Source organism: Chiloscyllium punctatum, chromosome 4 (genome assembly GCF_047496795.1).
Source record: "Chiloscyllium punctatum isolate Juve2018m chromosome 4, sChiPun1.3, whole genome shotgun sequence".
Lineage (NCBI taxonomy): Eukaryota > Metazoa > Chordata > Chondrichthyes > Orectolobiformes > Hemiscylliidae > Chiloscyllium > Chiloscyllium punctatum.
The window spans coordinates 21,036,877-21,056,582 of NC_092742.1; the positions used below are offsets into that span (position 1 = coordinate 21,036,877).

The 19,706-nt window shown below is 42.1% G+C and overlaps 1 protein-coding gene across 2 annotated transcripts in view; it reads right to left on the reverse strand.

The window, feature by feature from the left end:
• The window catches only part of LOC140476119 (latent-transforming growth factor beta-binding protein 2-like), a 469,839-nt gene that overhangs the window by 313,748 nt on the left and 136,385 nt on the right, over positions 1-19,706 (reverse strand). For both annotated transcript variants that reach the window (XM_072568220.1, XM_072568221.1), the window contains exon 5: positions 16,004-16,174. In XM_072568220.1, coding sequence (XP_072424321.1) covers positions 16,004-16,174 — 171 coding nt within the window. The remainder of the gene's footprint in view (positions 1-16,003; positions 16,175-19,706) is intronic.

Below are 19,706 nucleotides of genomic sequence, written 5' to 3' on the forward strand. Positions count from 1 at the left end.
ATTTGCTCTGGGTATGGTTGTAGCCAGTTTCCATTTGTTGTTCACACGTAGGAATTGATTGAATATGGAAGGCAACACAGGTCATCATTGGCACTGAGGGTCTCAGGCTCAGCCTGGTTATCACAGGTCTTGTGCAACCTCAAGCAAAACTTGCAACTTCCTCCCCATTGCCCATATTGTTTAGGGGCTGTGAAGATTTTGTAACTCAACAATATTGGAGCTCATTCTGTAGCACACAATCCATTAACATGGATAGTTGAAAAATATACAAGAAACAGAGTCAGGATAAATGGCTCACTCTCAATCTATAAACTGTAACTAGTGGAAAGCCTTCGGGATCAGAGCTGAGGGGGTTAACAATTTATTGGGGAGATGTTAGTCACTGAATTGGTAATTAAGAACAGGCTAATTTGTTCTGGGGATGTGTGTTCCAATCTCAGAATGGTAGGTGGTGAAATTTGAACTCATTAAAAATCTGGAATGAAAAACCAACTTGATAGCAACTACATTGAAATAACTCTACCTCATCATTAAGTTATCGTGTATTTAACTGTGGAGAGAGTCCTTGACAGTGATCCAACTCCCTCAGAGCCAGCTCTCAGAATAAACAGAATATCTGATACTCTTGATTATTTTTTGTTTTTTGACACACTGATCCGGTTCTCTCAGAGTGAGCAAAACTCCTGGTTGACACTGGTGTTTATTTTTTTCTACTCCACAGAGACCAGTATCCTGTCACCAAGTCACCTTTTATCTACACATGGAAAGTCCTCAACAATGATCCAGCTCCCTCAGAGCCAGTTCTCAGAGTGAACAGAACGTCTGACACTGTTTATTTTTTTTTATAAACAGTGTCCCCAATTCACCAATCGCATACAGCAAATTTGTGTTGATGAAACGTGTGTTATGACAGAGGACCCGTATGAATGCAGAGATACACAAGGCTTTACTGTTCAGCTCCACAGTCCTTCATCACTGTTGTCTCCTTTCCCTCAAACAGAGTCTGTGTCTGGATGGATCTGAGTGGAGCTCTGAACTTTCTGAGGACACTCTTATTTATCTGTCAGCCAGGGCTCCCTGATTGCATCAGATTAACAGCCCCAGTCAGGGAACTTATATTCAATGACATCCATTTGGCTGACCACATTACAATCACCAGACATGTAACTACCATGGATGGTTACAAAATCATATCTGGTTCACTTGAAGGAAGGAAATCTGGCCTACATGTGACTCCAGATCGACAACAATATGGTTGACTTTTAATTGTCCTCGGGACATCTAAGCACAGGCAAAAATGCCAACACAGGGACTGGCACCCAGATGCCATACAAAGATAGATAAGTTTGAAGAGGATAAGAAGAACAGGTCTACAATGGGATACGGATAGGTTAAATGCATTGGGAAAAAAACATGAGCAGGTAGACTGGAATGAGAGAAAATAGGAGGTTGTCCACTTTTGTCAGAAAAACAAAAAATCCAACATTATTTAAATGTAGAGACACTAGAGAATACTGCAATGCAGATGCGTCCTCACAGAAGGTTAGCATCTAGATATAATAAGAAATTAGGATTCAATTACATTCGAAGTTTGCCCTTTGATACAAGAGAAATAAAAGTAAGTGTTGTATGTACTATAACAGCTTTGGTCACCTTACATAAGGAAAGATAGATTAGTGTCAAAGGTAATTCAGTGAAGGTTGATTTATTGGAAGAAGGCTTTGCCTTATGAGGAAATATTGAGCAAGTTGGACCTATATTCATTGGTGTTAAAAGGTCAAGAGCTATTGATTCTTTATTTGTATGGCTGGCGAAGGAGTAACAGTTCCACGTTGAGGTCAACAATCCATTCAACTGCTCTAATTGACACACGGTGAGAGTGGTTATGATGCTAAGAAGAATAGAAATCATGGGAATAAACCTGGATCCATGGGCAATGGTCTGACTTGGATGGTCTCAGTCACAATTTGAACTGTTCCTTGTGGAGCAAATGGCCATATCTTCCCCAGGCCAATGGTTGAGGGCTGTCCAGATTTTCCACAAAGGACTGATATCTGCAGCCTCAGCACTCGAGTCAGTCAGCAGGTCACATTTGGTGATGGCTGCAGCCAACCAGGAGTTTCACCATCAAGAGGTGGGGTGCTCATCAGTTTGTGGGATATGGAGTGCATTCTAATACACAGAGGGGAAGATTACAGACAAGGGTTTTGTTTTCATGTTCTGTATCAAAGGAAATGCTTCATTACCAAGCACTGAGAGATTCGATGTGTGAGATGTGAGCCCGGTTGGTCACAAGATCCCAGAAATAATCATTCTGTTTAAGTGGAAGGTCCTGAGCAGGATCGGCCATAGTGAGTGAAACATTGTGCAGCATGCTGGCTCTGTCCCGGGCGGTACCTGTTTTTGTCTTGATTTTGCCTCCCCAATACCAATAGATCAACACACAGTCAAGAGTGATACCAAGGTGTTTTGACATATGGGCATGAGTGAGTGGTCAGCCACAGAACTGAACATGACATTCCCAGCTGGCATTTAAGATTTTAAAGGGAAGGCTGAAACAAAAATGTTCAAAGTCAAAGTCTCAGTTTTCTTAAGTAGGCTTTTGGAGAACACAAGTCTTCACTGGATGGTTCCTCAATGTTCTGAAGTATTTTAACTGGAAAGTCAATGCTAGGTCATCAGCATACTCCAACGGCTATGATGTCAGTGGGGAAGAATTGGTGTGAAGATTGATCTCTGCTGAAGATAGTTTTGTATGATGATCTCCAAGGTGTACATGGAATGGTCAGTCGACAAACAGAAGGGTTTTCACACAGCTTCAGCTTCTTGCTCATACACCAAACTGTGATCCAGGCACACAATAAATCCACAAAGACATTCAGATCTCCAGCATTTTGGAAACTGGCAGCAATAGGTGAAGAGGAAGACAGCAACTTCTTCTGCATGGTTCTCCTACAAATGTTTCCCAAACTGTAAGCCTCTTTCCTGATGGCGGGCTTAAGCTTAAAACATCAACTCTCCTGCTCCTCAGATGCTGCCTGACCTGCTGTGTTTTTCCAGCACCACACTCTTGACTCCTCCCTGAAAACCTAGTTACCAAACCCTGGCCACCAGGCTCCTGGTTCAAGTGGTAAAAACCCACACAAAGAAAGATGATCTTACTGAAACATATTAGGTTCCAAAGAAGCATGTTAGACCGGTTAAATTTCAAAAGGATTCTTCATTTCATGGAGAATATTATCAGAGTAAGGGTTATCCCGCTTAAGACAGAGATGAGGAAAGATTATTAATCTTTGGAATTCTCTACTTCACAAAGCAGTGGAGGTTGGATCATCGAATATATTCAGAGTTAGACAGGTTTTTAATCTTTAAGGGAGTCAGGCTAAGGGAATGGAGGCATGGTGTGAGTCTGTAGGAAATGAAGGAGGCAGGAGGAAAGGAGCATTGAGGTCACTATAAATCAGCTTTCATCTTACATTACATTACAGTGTGGAAACAGGCCTTTCGGCCCAACAAGTCCACACTGGCCTGCTGAAGTGCAACCCACCCTTTCCCTTCCCCTACATTTGCCCCTTACCTAACACTATGGGCAATTTAGCATGGCCAATTCACCTGACCTGCACATCTTTGGACTGTGGGAGGAAACCGGAGCACCCTGAGGAAACCCACACAGACACAGGGAGTACGTGCAAACTCCACACAGTCAGTCGCCTGAGGTGGGAATTGAACCCAGGTCTCTGGCGCTACAAGGCAGCAGTGCTAACCACTGTGCCACCGTGCCACCCAGCAAATCTTAAATACATTTGAGTCAACCTCTTCAAAAATGTTATGAGAAACACCTGGAGCAAGTGGGACTTGAACATGGGCCTCCTGGCTCAAAGATAGGTATACCACCACTGTGTCAAAATAGCCCCTTGAAACCTTTTCTTGTCAATGACAAAAGAATTGATGGGCTAAATTCGATACTCCTGCACATATTTGTTCTGCTCTTTTGAAACAATACAAGCTCCCAAATTGTAGTAAGGAAGTTAATGGAAGAGGCATTGGAAAGGGCATTTTCCTGCACAAAATATAATAATATTATAACAGAAAGTGTCTTCTTTGGGAATTATTATTTTTTCTGGGAACCGAGGGTGTCACATGCAAAGTCAGAATTTATGCACTATAAATTACTCAGGCATTAAGTAATTTAGATCACACACAATAAAAAAAATAAAACAAAGAACTACTGATGCTGGAAATCAAAAGCAGAAATTGCTGGAGAAACTGAGCAGGTCTGGCTGCACCTGTGGAGAGAAAGCAGAGTTAATGTTTCGGGTCCAGGGGCCCGTCTTTAGAACTGAACACTCCAAAAGTTAGCGCTGCTTTCTCCCCACAGATGCTGCTGGACCTGCTGAGTTTCTCCAGCAATTTCTGCTTTTGTTCAACTGAGAAAACTGTTCAACTGAGAAAACAGTTCCCTGTAATTCTCTAGCTTCGAATTACCTTATAACATCCTTTGCATTTAGGTAGTGCATTTAAATACAAGTAGTTATTGTTCGCCTTTTGTAAACAAACTTATAATGTTAAAATGGGCAATGCAATATTGACCCATCTGGAAACGTGTTTGAGCATACAATTTGGAGAATACTATTCCAATGCAAGTTCTCCTGTGGTTAGTTGGAGCAAGTCATAATTTATTTTTGGTTTCACACCATTTATGAATTGCTCTAACAAATAATATATTAAAATCAGCCACACTTGACTCAGCCCCAAAACTGATGGCAAAGTTACAATACTTACAAACATTAATAGCTCTTACTTTCAGATACAATGAAGTTCTTGTTGTCTGGCATTTCTAATTCTTAAAACAACCTGGCAAACTAGAAGAAATGTTTGGAATTTCAACATGAATTTATTCAAGGAAATGAAAAGATGATGTTGTACCAAAAAAATAATATAGACTATGCTAGTCTGCCAAGTGACAAACTTATAGGGCTGTTGTTTCTCCTGCAATTACAGCAAGACAATCAATTTGGCACGGATTCTTTACAGAAGTGTTATGAATTTCAAAAGCAATACTCATAACAGGAAGAAAACTAGAATTAATTCTGGAACTTTAACAGCACAGAACAAAGAAATTATATTCCAAAGTGCATATTTTCTGTTAAAAATCCATCTCAAAGCTCTGGAATAATTTCACAGAATTTTATTCTTTGGTGAAATGTAACTTGTCACATTTCATCCCAGCTTGTTTCCCTGTTCACATGGAATGTGTAATTTTAATCTTCCATCAGTAACTTGTTGTTACAGCAGAACATTTTTAACCACCTGTTAGTAATTTTCTCTTCCTTATTTCTTCATAACATTAGAACAGATTTTTTAAGAATCAAGAATGAAAATAAACTCCATTTATTGTGATTTATTTTCTTTCTCAGCAGACTTTGTCAAAATATGAAACAGTGTGAGACTTCTTTCCTGACTTTTTTTCCTTGTGAACTATCATAAGCTGGATTAAAAATATGAAGGTAAATCCTCGTAGCCCCAGGTCTCCATTTTCTGTACAGTGTGAGCTCAATTCAAGATGCTCCTCAGGGTAAGGGACAGAGTTCAGCAGTTGCTACAATAATTATCACCTTATGTGGCTGAAGGTCACTTTTCATATGTTTGTAGACGTGAGGACAGCTAGATACAATTTTAAAAGTTAGGTGGAAGTCTGGTGGTAGGCAACCAAGCTGAGAGTACCCTTCAAGCTAAGTGGGAACTTTAAACCAAACCTTGAGGACTTTTGTAATCCTGGACATTTTTAAAACGTTTGTCCTTAATTCTTTTTATTTCTAACCTTCTGGATTTGAGTTCCACTGGCCATTTTTACAGGTCCAGGGTGTCTTCCCAACTTGACAAAAACCTGGTCTTGAGTCTGAAACAGGTATTATTTGTAAATGTCAAAGACATGCTACAAGCCTGGGTAATATGTGCAATTTCCTTCTGTTGTTTTAGGTCCTTTATATACATCATGATTTTTGAGCTCAAAGCATTTTCTGAAAACTTGGATTAAGAACTGACTCAGGTCTGGTGGTATGTTGAGAACCTGGAATGCAGAATCAAAGAAAATTTGAGATTTTCTTCATCAATTCTGAGAAGATCAAAAAGTCTTTGACCAAAGAGGTACATTTCTCAGGCAGTTTATTATTAAAGTAGCAAGATAACAGGTTAACTTAAGACTAGTTGGTTTAACTAATGTCAAATAAGTGACATAATTATCTCCTCAGAGATCGTAGCTGGACCTATGTATTTTGTAGATGGTATGCACTGCTGCCACGGTGGGTTATTAAAGGAAGGAATCAATGTTGGGAGTGGTGCATGGTGTGCTATTCATGTTGGTTGCTTTGTCTTGGATGTGGTCAACTTTGAGTGATATTGAAATGCATCCATCTGGGCATTCTTTTACAGTCCTGAGTCTACCTTGCAGTTGGTGGACAGATATCGAACAGAGAGGAGAGAAGCTGCTTGCTGCAGAGTTCATAGTCTCTGGCCTGTGCTATGTCTACAGTATTGATGTGGCTGGCCCAGTTCAGATTTTACTCAAAGTTAACATTCTGGATATTGACAGAAGGGTGGAGTCAACGGTGGCAAGGGGAAATGGTGAGATTCTCTCTTGTTGAAGATGTGCATTACCTGACACTTGTACAGAGCAAATATCACTTGCCACTTCTTTCATGGGATATGGATTTTGCCGACAAGGTGTATATTTGCTACTCATTCCTAATTGCACTTGAATAGAGTAACTGAATAGGCCATTTCAGAGGGTGGCTAAGAGTCAATGTCATGACTGAGAGTCTGGAGTCACATGTAAACCTGGAAGGTAGGGAGAGCAGGTTTCCTTGCCTAAAGGCCATTAGTGAATTGGATGGATTTTTATGTAAGAATACAATGATAGTCCCATGGTCACCAATACAAAGACTAGTTTCAATCCCAGGTTTATTAATGAATTTAAATTCCACCAGTTGCTACAAGGGGATTTGAACCCGTATCCACAGATTAACCCGAGCCTCTGGACTACTAGTACAGGGATGTTATCATTATGCAACCATCTTGACATTACCTTTATGCCATACATCATTGCTGTTGTCTGATCTTGCTGCATTTGAATGAAGGCTACTTCAGTATCTGAATTGTAAACAGTGCTGGGCACTTTACAATCATCTGCAAACATTCCTACTTCTGACTTTATGGAGGGAAGGTCATTTGATGGAGCAGCTGAAGATGTGCTGAGGACACTCTCCTGAGGAACTCTTCCGCTGAAGTTCTGGTACTGAGATGAGCCATGTTGATCTATCATAACCATCTTCATTTGTGCTGAAAATGACTCCAACCAATGTGGAGTTTTACCCTGATTCCTACTGACATTAGTTTAGCTCGGACCATTGTCATCAAATGCTGCCTTGATAGCAAGTGCCACTCTAGAATTTAGTTCTTTTGTTCAGCTTTGGAACAAAGTTATAATAAAATCAGGAATGGTTCTAACATAACCCATATTGGAGCATCAATATGTAAGTTATTGCTGAGCAAGTGCTTCTTATCAGTACTGTCAATGAGCTCTTTCATCACTTTGCTGATACCTGCGATGATTAGATTAGATTCCATGAGATTCCCTACAGTGATAATTGGGACTGGCAGTGAAGTGTTCAAAAAATAAATGTTACAAAATGAAAAAAGTGCTAGTACTTCACATTCCTATTGGCACATATCATCATAGGATTTGTGCGTCATGACTGACTTCCCAAACTATCATTTTCACAAAGGCATGTCCTGCAGGTAAGCATTCTGATGGATGGCTTCAACCGTTTATAGAATGAAGTGTTTGTTTCTATAAAGGGATGAAGCTCTGTACAGGTTGGACTGAGTCATCTCGTCTGACACCAGCATGGATCAATTAAATAAATTAAAGAACTGCAGACCCTGGAAATCTGAAACAAAAACAGAAAAATTGAGGTTTTCTTCACCAATTCTGAGAAGGTCAAAAAGTCTTTGACCAAAGAGGTACATTTCTCAGCAAGTCTGGCAGCATCTGTGGAGAAAAAGCAGAGTTAAAGTTTTGAGTCCATCTTTAGAGTGGTTACTGGACTCGAAATGTTAACTCCATTTTCTCTCCACAGATGCTGCCAGGCCTGCTGAGTTTCTCCAAACAATTTCTATTTTTATTGCTATTGAATTAAAGCCTAATCATGAGCCCCAGAGATCAATTAGCTCAGAAAGACTGGTCACAAGGACAGTTTTGGAGCAGTCAAAGTAGGAAACCAAGTTAAAAATTCTCATGGTTGTGGCATTGTCAGGAGTGAGACCATCAGTAACAGATGTTCCACTACTAGGAGACTGATACTGTAGCAGCTACTGTATGTTATTAAAATGACTCTTTTAAGTTAGTCTTTATTTTAATCAAACTGTCAGATTTGTATTGAAATTGTCAGTTGTGATCCTCAATCTGACAGGCTTTTGCACAGGCTTTTCATGGAGACTTTCCACCATCTGACAAACTGTCACTTACACTCACACTCAGCCTCAATGTAAGGCAATGTGACACTGAAACCACACAATGGCCAAAGACTTTTACCCTCCTTGCATACTCCCACAGCTCTCCGGTGTAACTGCCGGTGGTAGAGGAGAAGAGGGTTTGGTGAGCCTAACTCACTCTACTGGCCATTAGTGAGATTGAGGTGGTCCTGTTCAGCCTGTCTGGGGAGCAATTCCTAACACTTGGTGCTGTCAGCCACTTAAATGGTCCTGCCCCAAGCAATGCTACTGAGAGAAGAGGACCAATCCCTAATGAACACTGCCCCTGAGCCAGCTATGATTTACGTTGTGTGTGTGTGTGGGGTGAAGGGGGGGGGACAAGGGCTTTAATGTGACCTGAATGAGAGGGCAAGGGCATTGGGCTGTTGGGGTGGAGAGGCCAGGAGAGAGGGGAATTCTGGGGGGAGGGGGGAGGGGGAAGGGAGAGAGGGAGGAAGGGTTGGAGTCTAGGGAGCCTCCAATTGGGTCCAGCAAGTCCTTAGAAGGAGATTCCACCTCCTTCTCCACCACTAATTTGCAATAAGCTGCTGGGCAGTGCATTTGGCACTGCAGCAGGAGAAATTCCTTAGATGCCCATTATCTGGGCACTTACAAGGGCAAGAAAGCTGTTCAGTGCTTTCCCTACCACATGAACAATTCCAAAAAGGGCAAAATATGCTGGTAGGCTACAGGAGCAGTGCCCATAGCTTTACATTCAATTTTATATCCCCAACTTTCTAAAAACACCCTCTCAATGCATTCCATTTCACAAGAACATGAGTCAAGGATAGGAATACACCATATTAGTCTACTCAAAACAGGCTTCGACTCCACTCTCGCACCTAGTCTTCATATCCCTCAGTTCCCTGAGGTATGAAAAAATGTGCCTGTCTCAGAATGAAATTTGTCAACTATGAAGCATGCAGAAGCCTCTGGGAAGAGACTCTTCCAAAGGTCCATAACTGACTGAAAGAACTTCTCTTCAGTCCTAAGCAAGCAACCTCTTATTCAGAGGACGTTCCCTTAGTGCAGTCTAGATTCCTATCAAACTCAAACAGAATCTGAGTGTCATTGAAAGTATCTCATATTAACCTAAACTACAGAGAATGCAGGCCAAATGTATTCAGTCTCTCACCATAGGGAAATCCTCTCATCCTAATCTTCTGGCACATAGGTTTCTTTTGTCTCTTAAACAAAGACAGCACAGACTAGACATAGATCCCTTTTCCCTCCTAAGCAAAAGAGAGCACAGATTACTGGGAAGATACATAGTTCTGCAGATGGTCCTCCAGTTAACTTCATGCATGCTCCAAGAAGCCATTCTCTGACTCTTTGTGAAGATGCAAAGTGCAATGGTATCTGTTTCTTGTGAATGATGATGGCACCTTCCAGGATAACTTGCATAAACATTCACAAGAAACTTCTAGTGCCAAGATACCAGCTGGACATTGATGGAGGGGTATCTCTACCAACTGACAGACTGCTGGTTGCTACGAGTGCACCTTTGTTGTCACCAGCGTGCAGTCTATGACCAACTGCACCTGTAAGAATCTAGCCGTGCAACAGATGCAAGAGTCTTTGAGTTCTGAATGGACTCGTAAGTAACAAAGTAGTGGCCCAGGCAAAATCACTATCAATCACCTGAGAGGTGCAGTTTTGGGCAACAGGTTAAGAAGTTCTTCAGGAGATTGCTGGAAAAAATGGAAAGTGAATTAATTCAGGATACAGCTTCTTTCTTCTATGGCTAAGGTGGTAATAGCTGCTGATATAGTATTTTTGATGCAATGATTTCACATAGCCATCATCAATCCCAGTCACAGTCTCACCTTCTTGGCTCTGTTGATTTCATAAAGCACGAGAAACGCATGTGCTGACGTGAACCAGAATTCTGAGTTCAACATTCATTTAGTTGCTTACCCAAATAACAAGCAACCCAGTCAACCCTTTCAAAATCCATAACCACTTCCACCTAGTGGCTAGATGGTTCCATCTACAAAGGCAGAAGATACATGGGAACATCACCACCTGCAAGTTGCCCTCCAAGCGACTCACCATCCTGACTTGGAAATATATCCTTGTTCCTTCTCTGTAGCTGGGGCAAAATCCTGGAATTCCCTTGCCAAGGGCATTGTATGGCTGCCTACAGCACATAGACTGCAGCGGTTCAAGAAAGCAGCTCATCACTACCTTCTCAAGGGCAATTAGAGACGGGTAATAAATGCTACCCAGCCAGTGACACCCATGTCCCACAAGTGAATAAAAAATACTTGAACTATTTGCAAAAATGCATTCAATGGTAGAAATGATGCGATTATATCTGGTTCTGACACCCCAGCACCATCTCACCTCTGGGTTAAATTTTCACTCTATGACTGTCACAAAAAGCACGCAGACAAAATCCTTCCAAATCTTTAAAAACTGACTTGCTAGTTTACTGTACGTTTGATGTATTTAAACTTATGGACAAGATATCCTCTCATTAAGCAAAAATGGCAAGACACATGTAATGTGTGAATCGCCCTATAGCAAGGCCGTGGTATCACCATAAAAATTTTCCTTCCTCCTCTTTCTGTGTAAAGGTCATCATCTGATACAACAGACGTTTTTGGCCAGTTGCACCTGTGCCAACTCTAAAACAGCTACGAATTGGCCCCAATTGTCTACTCTTTTCTACCGGCTTTGCAAATTTTCTTCTTGTAAGTATATATCAAATTCCCTTTTTGAAGTTAGCATTGAAATTGCTTCCACCACTCTTTCAGGAAATGCATTCCAGATGAGAACAACACATCGAGTCAAAAAAAATCTTCATCTCACAAATGGCTTTTTTTGCCAAATATCTGTGCCCTCTGGTTACCACCCTCATTCATTGGAATTGGTTTTATCTTATTTACTATGTCAATCTTGAACACCACTTTTAACCATCCTCATTCCAAGAAGAGCTACAATAACTTACGTTTCTGGAAACTTTTATCGCCAACAAAGCTTCTCAAAACATTACAAAGGAAAACATATTTGATAGCGAGTCAAGGAAGGTCAGGTGGCAAGCCTTTAGTCAATTAGGAGTTTAAAAGGAGGATCTTAAAGGAAGAGGAGAAGGTAGAAATGGAGAGGTTGAGGGAGGGAATTCTAGAGTTTAGGATCCGTTGAAAGTACCACTGACAGATCGATGGAATCCGCGGAGGTGCAAAACAACTTAAAAAAAATATTTGGAGAAGTACTTCTAATATTATAACATTCAAGGATATAAGACAAGTGCAGGAAATTGGGATTAGCGCACTTTCAGTGGTAGCTACATTGGTGCAGATGCAATGGGCCAAAGGGCCTTTTCTGCAATGTATGAATCTATAAAACAGCTTTGGAGGAACATAGAGGTTGAGGAAATGCATTACTGATAGTGGTCACACAGTGTTGGAGAGGGGCAAGGCAATGGAGAGCATTGAAACCATGAGGATTTTAAAACTGAGGGATTGTCAAATTGGGAGCTAGTGCATGTCAGCAAGCGTGGGGTGCTGGGTGAGCAAGTCTTGGACCTAATTAAAACTAAAGGTAGCAGAGGTTTGGAAGATCATAAGGTGATATAGGGTCAAGGATAGTCAGTTGGAGGAGTATTGGATAAATGAAATCTAGAGGTGACAATTTAAATGCTCCACTCTATTTCTATCCTGCTACTATTTCTCTCTTAAGCAAAAAAAGGACACAGAGACACAGAACATCCCATAAACCCACACAGCTTCACACTTCCCCAGTTCCTCTCCCGTACGATCTGCAAGTGCCCATACTCACCGATGCTTTACAGAAACCAGCAGCACGAGTAGGACATTCAGCCCTTCAAACCTGCTCTGCTATCCAATATCATCATGATGGATCCTTTTTTTAAACATCATATTCATGTTTTCTCTCCATAACGTTTGAGAAATTTCTCAATCTCTTTCTTGAATATATCCAGTGAGCCCGGCCACCACAGCCTTCTGTGATAGTGAATTCCACAGACTGAATTTCCTCTGAGTGAAGAAATATTTCCTCATCTCAGTGCTAAATGGCCTACCCTACATCCTACGTCTGTACCTTCTGGGTTTAGACTCCCCATCAGGGAAACCAGCTTCCCTGCATCTAGTCTGTCCACTCCTGTTGGAATATCACATGTTTCAGTCAGATCCTCTCTCATTCTTCTAAGCTCTAGTGAGTTCAGGCTCCGTCCAACCAATCTCTCTTCACACAGTAGTCCTGCCATCCAGGTATACACCCAGTGAGCCTCTGCTGCCCTCCCTCCATGATACGTTTATCCTTTCATAGGTTGGGAGAGCAAAGCTGCACACAGCACTCCATGAGTGGCCTCACTAAGTCCCCCTTTTGGTCTGCCAATGATATCCTAACTTCTGAATTCAAATCCTTTTGTGATGAAATCCAATCAACAATTAACCTCCCTGATCGCTTGCTGTTCTTACTCATTTCATTGACTGGAACATGCAGATCTGTTTGTTCGTCGACACTTGCCAAAACATCACTATAGTACTCCCCCATTGTTTCTCACAGCGAAGTATATAATTTCAAAGACTAAGGAGAGAGGATCTCACTGAAGTCCAGGAGACAGTCATCATTCAGGAGGTCCCAGCACAGTAAGCCAAGGATACCCTCTGATATCAGTCCAGGGGTTTGGCCATGGTTAGAGGGTCCATGCTTCTGCAGTCTGGGCAGTGGGTCACGGTCAGCCTTATGGCTCTATAGTGGTTAGTTCCACCCACATTAACACATGAGGTGGCCATAACCAGAGATGGTCATTCACTGCACCCCACCCCCATCTTGAAGTGAGGCACCTCCTGAATAGGGACAACAGTGCCTCCTTAGCCCCTGACTGCTTTTTCACAGCAATGCTTTACTGTATCCCTCCCTTGCAGAGGCTGCTGCTCCCCTCATCACAACTAGGATCCTCCTACCCGGCATTCCCTGACGGCTGCACCTCCTTCACTTCCAGTTCTGGTCATCGCTGCCCCACAGACAGACATTGAAGATCCACAAAATGGGAAAAGAAAATTTTGGGAGGAAGCATATCTCCCATTCCCCATGCGCCCAGAGCCTGAAGCCCTGAAATGGAATAGCAGAGAGTCTCACTCCTGGATTCCCCAACCCCCCCAGCATTCCCCTTCATTTCTGTGGGTGACGTGACTAAGGTTCCCCCTCATTGTGAATGTCACTGGACAGCCGCTAATGAGGACTGCCAAGACCCCTGACCAGCGACTGTGCACCTACCGCACTGCATCCATCTTCCATAAGTTTGAAGGTTCTGTGTTGTCACTCACTACCCTGTTCACACATCACCCCTGAACTATACTGCCTCCTGGTTAAGTGCATCTGCTCGACTACTTTCCCCGCCCCCTCTGATTGCTGCAATAGAGCCACAGTACAGACTGTGGCCCACTCTGCACAAGCAGAGACACAACCCCCTTACTCACTCATTGTGAGCCATCCCCTTGAATGACATTGCAGGCTGCCCTTGACTGATTGTGCCAGGACCCCCCCTAACTGACAGGCGACACTATGGGCTTTGCCAATGGCTGCTCCCCTCAAACTTTGTCACAATAAGCTGCTGGCCACATGGTGCAGTATGGGACTGACGTGGCACAGTACCTGACAGCAAGACAGTCACCCCCCCCCCCCCCCCCCCCCCCCACCGCCCCCGCAGACTGAGGGCTGCTGTCCAGCGAGGCAAGCCACCTGGCTGTGTGACTGCGTGAATGGGCACAACAAGATAAGGCAGGGTACGGCTACTGTGAGTAGACAGTGGGCAAGTGCTGAGAAAGCAAGGTGCCACCTGGTCCATTCCATGAGCTTGGTGCTAGCCCATGTGTGTGGCCTTTTCAAGGCCAAATGCCAGTGTGCCTAGCAATGCAAGTTTGTGCTTCCAGAGGGCACTGCCAGTGTTTCAGAGTGATGCCATGATGGTTATGAGAGTTAGGAAAATATCAGGAGCCAATGTCTGTGAATGAGGGGCTGGTGCTCATAACTCCATCCTGAGCTGTGGCTTGCACATACAGACGTGGAGCTTGAATGGAGTAAGTGGTGATAATAAAATATGGAGCTGGTAAAAGCACAGCAGTATCAGAAGGCAGTACAGTGGCTCAGTGGTTATCACTGCTGTCTCCCAGTGCCAAGGACCAGAGTTGTCTGTGTGGAGTTTGGACATTCTCTCTGTGTTTGTGTGGGTTTCCTCTGGGTGCTCTGGTTTCCTCCCACATTCCAAAGGTGTGCAGGTTGGGTGAAGTGGCCGTGCTTAATTGCCCATAGTGTTCAGGGATGTGTAGGGGTTAGGTGCATTAGTCAGGAGTAAATATCGGAGAAGGGAACGGGTCTCAGTGGGTAACTCTTCACAGGGTCAGCGTGGATTTGTTGGGCCGAAGGGCCTGTTTCCACACTGTCGGGGGTTCTATGATCCGAAGAGCAGGGCATCGATGTTTTAGGCAGGGCATCTCCTTCTCCTCTGATGCAGCTTGACCTGCTGTGTTTTTTCAACTCCACATTTTATCCACCCTGACTTTCCAGCATCTGCAGTCCTCACTATCTCCAAGTTGGTGTAAGCAGTGAGCTGCACCAGTCAGGTGCCTGCTTCAGTTTCCTCCAGTTGTCTCAATTCTAGCTTGTTTAGCAAGTTTAGTATAATATAATAAGCAAATCTCCCTTGGTAGCTTTATGGAGGTGGAAGGTGGTTACACTGAGATAAGGAAGGAATGGAAACAGCTATGAGGATCTGAAAATGTGCATGGGATTACTTAACTAGGAGGCAGCATAGTCCAGGGTGATGTGTGAATCAGATTGTGAGTGACAACACAGAACCTTCAAACATATGGAAGATGGAATAGGAAAGTATGTTTGATCAGCCCAGTCTATAGATAATGGGGTTACTGATGAGGTTTTCACCAGATCAATGGAAGCAAGGAAGATTCGAACACCCCTAGCACATGAAAAACCAAATGTGGCCTACGTTCCCACCGTGCAGGAAACGATGGAGATTCAGCTCCATAAAGGAACTGGTGAAATCCCCGGCCAGAGACCTGATTGGAGAACCGCCTTTGAACATTGCATCTGAACTCATAACTTACTCGGGACAGGCAAGTGGGGCTGGTTTTCAAAGTGTATAGAGCTCAAGGATATCTTTGACTTTTGTCACCAGCCTGAAGTCTGCCCAAATTTAAAATATTCCTTTAATTGCCCATACACAAGTCTAACAAAACAGTTCAAAGTGATTCTATAAAACTGAACCTTCCAGCTCAGTAAGCAAACCTCCACCATGATTCCATTGTTTTACTGAGCTTTACATTAATTAGCCAATTGATCCATTTCCACATATTACACCTTGTAATTTCCAAAATATTTAACATTTTGAAACAATAAATGTTTACAAAATAAAGCAACAGAGTGATTTAAAAATGGCTACTCTTGTGCAGAAAAGTAATCAGAAATAGATACATTCACTTACAGATTCGAAAACCTGATTTGGACACAGGGCCGTAACCATTTTCGCTGTAAAGGGTGGTTGGGTCGCCTTTTTTACAATTGTTGTAACACTTTCCATTTATACACTGGCGTTTGCAAATAGTTGGTGTGAAGACTATTTTTATTGTTCCTATATTGGTGGTCAGGTTTGCCCCTGTAAGAAATAACAATTCAGCAAGTAAGCAAATAAGTACACAGTTGAAAATCATTGTTACTGAAGAGCTCTGGAGTTGTCGGAGCCAAGTGGAGAGAATTGGATTTTGTGAAGGAACAGTTAAGCAACCATGCAGCTAACCTACAATTCTCCAAACCAGGAAGTGGACAGAGTACATTGAGTTGGACTATGTTGGACTATGCTCCAAAGTGTGAGCGAGGATTGAAATAAAGGGCATGTGGAATGGTGAGTAAGAGGAACACAATGGCAAACTGCATCAGATCAATGGCTGTCAGTGGATTAGTTAAAGCCCTCAGCAGAGATTCCAAGTTCAACATGGTTTGTATAATGCAAATTAAAAAAAAAACGTTCCCCCGGAATATTTCAGTTACTCAGGAATTAGATTTGAGTTCAGCAGAACGTGGGCTTTTAAACTGACCCTACCATAGTTAAGTCCTCAGAAATAGTATGTTTTATGCCACTGCATGGTAGTACAGTGGTTAGCACTACTGTCTCACAGCACCAGGAATCTGGGTTCAATTCCAGCTCTGACTGACCATCTGTGTGGAATTTCCACATTCTCCCTTTGTCTACATTGATTTCCTCTGGGTGCTCCAGTTTCCTCCCAGAGTCGAAAGACTGTGCAGATTAGGTGGATTGGCCATACTAAATTACCCATAGGGTCCAGGAATGTGCAGGCTAGGTGGATCAGCCATGGGAAATGCAGGGTTATAGGGACAGGGTGGGTCTGGATGGGATCTCTTCAGACAGTCAATGTGCACTCGATGGGCTGAATAGCCTGCTTCCACACTGGAGGGATTCTATGATTTCTGATCAGCTGTTAGCAATGACACTTGATTTAATTCAACTCCTAAAAAAAAGAGGTAAAAAGAAAAAAAAAGTCAAACTTACTGTTTCTGGATAACTGAAGCATTATTTCTGTATTTTGCAAATAATTTGCGTGAACAAAATATTTATTGTTCCTTTGCTGGTGGGCAGATTTCTTCCTCCAAGAAATAAACACTCCAGAAAAATAACTAAAAACAAAATGAACTCAAAAATCATCATTGCTCCAGAGCGCTGGAGATGTTGGAACTTAATTGAGAAAATTAGATTTTGTGCAAATTAGTTGTTATGTAGAAAGTGGCAGCTGGCACCAAAGACTGGATGGTGTGCACGAGATCTACATCAGGTTTATAGTGGCCTATGTATTCAAACAATGTATTGTTGCAAAATTCTTTTTATTTCTTTGCCACAGCTATTTTAATTAAAGAAATGCAAACATTCTTCACCTCAATGTGTTTCTTGTTGTCACCCCTATTTAGAATAATGTGGTGCAAGGTCTGTGATGTATATGTTCTTCTCATCTGATTTGTTTTAGAATTGGCAATCTGAACCAGTGACATGTAGGTTTTTGTGTGTCTGTGTGTCTGTACTTTTGAGGAGGTTTAACAATTAAATTGTCACTATTTCTGGAGCCATGATATTTTTAAACTATTTTTCAGAGACACAGGAACAGGACATAACCAGTGCATTCCTCTCCACTGTCAGTTATAAGAAGATACAAATGTCAAAAGAAACATCTGTTTAAATGTGAAAAATACAAATTCAAGCTTCCCAAAAATAAGTCAGTTTCAGCTTTCAGAATAGATATCATGGAACAAACAGCACAGCAACCCAGAAATGCTCATTTGAAAAAGCACAATACTGAATAACAAATTCAAAATCAACATGAAAACACATTGTGGTGTCTTATGAATATTCATTTAAATAATGACCAGTTTATAGCCCAATTAGAGCTAGGTGGTTCAAATCATGTTATAAGAAACAGATATCACAATATGTCACATAGCAAATCACAATATAACCACACAAATATTCAATACTCAAGACCATTATAGCAGACCCTCCTGCTCCTCAGATGCTGCCTGACTGGCTCTGCTATTCCAGCACCACACTTTTCAACTATATTTTAAGGTCACGTTGCCGCTGTTCAGGACATTGGTTAGGCTACTTTTGGAATGTTGTATGCAATTCTGATCTCCTTCCCATAGGAAGGATGTTGTGAAATTTGAAAGCGTTCAGAAAAGATTTACAAGCATGTTGTCAGGATTGGAGGGTTTGAGCTATAGGGAGAGGCTGAACAGGCTGGGGCTGTTTTCCCTGGAGTGTTGAAGGCTGAGGGGTGACCTTATAGAGGTTTATAAAATCATGAGGAGAAGGGATAGGATGAATGGATCTTTTCCCTGGTAATGGGGAGTCCAAAACTAGACAGCATAGGTTTAAGGTGAGAGGAGAAAGATTTAAAAGGGACAAAAGGCACACTTTTTTTCACCCAGAGGGTGGTGTGTGCATTGAATGAGCTGCACGAGCAGGTGGTGGAGGCTGCTTCAATTACAATATTTAAATGGCATCAGGATGGGTATATAAATAGGAATGGTTTAGGGGATATGAACCAAATGCTGGCAAATAGGCGTTAATTTATCTAGCATATCTGGTTGGCATGGACGAGTTGGATCAAAGGGTGTTGTACATCTCTATGACTGTATGACTATAAAATAAAGAACAAAAACTACCAAGAGTTGAGAACAGTTCCACACATGAAACGAACAAGCAACCTGCTTAGTCAATGAAACAGTGAAATACTTTGGATGCTAGAAATCTGAAACAAATGCAGAATGTGAGAGAAACTCAGTAGGTCTGGAAGCATCTGAGGAGAGAGAAACAGAGTTAATGTGTCAAGTCCGCTATGACTCTTCTTCAGAAGAAATTAATCAGGATGTTGCCGGGAATGAAGGGTTTGATATACAAAGAGAGGCTGGAGAGGATGGGACTTTCCCTGGAGCATTGGAGATTGAGGGGTGACGGTATACAGGTTTATTAAATCGTGAGAGGTATAGGTAAGGTGAATGGTAGGTGTCTTTTCTCTGGGGTGGGGAATTTCAAGACTTGGGAACATATTTTTAAGGTGAGAGGAGAAAAATTTTAAAAAGACATGAAGGGCGATTTTGTTTTACGTAGAGAGTGGTATATGTGGGAAATGAACTTCCAAAGGAGGTAGCAGGTAAGGGTACAGTTACAATGTTTAAAAGGCATTTGGTTCAGTTCATGAATGAGAAAAGGTTTTGAGGGGTATGGGGCAGGAGCAGGCAGGTGGGACTAGTCTAGTTTGGGATTACAGTTGGCAAGTACTGGTTAGACTGAAGGGTCTGTTTCTGTGCTGTATGACTATGACTCCACAACCATTTGAAACTACTGAAGAGTCATACACAGGATTCAAAACTTATTGTCAGTTTAGTCACCTGTTTTATTGATATCATTGCACTGACTGAAGTAGGCCAGATAGAGTTCAAATTCCATTGTATAATAAAGTTCATCTGGTACTTAAGCTTGTATCGTACTCAGGAATAACATGTTTGATTCTGGGAGATGACATATAGACACCATGTGTAGCTGGTGAATGCTTAATGCGACCAAGTTTTAGACATGTAGATCTGAAATGTTCCAGAGCCAAGAAGGGGCTTTGCAAGTG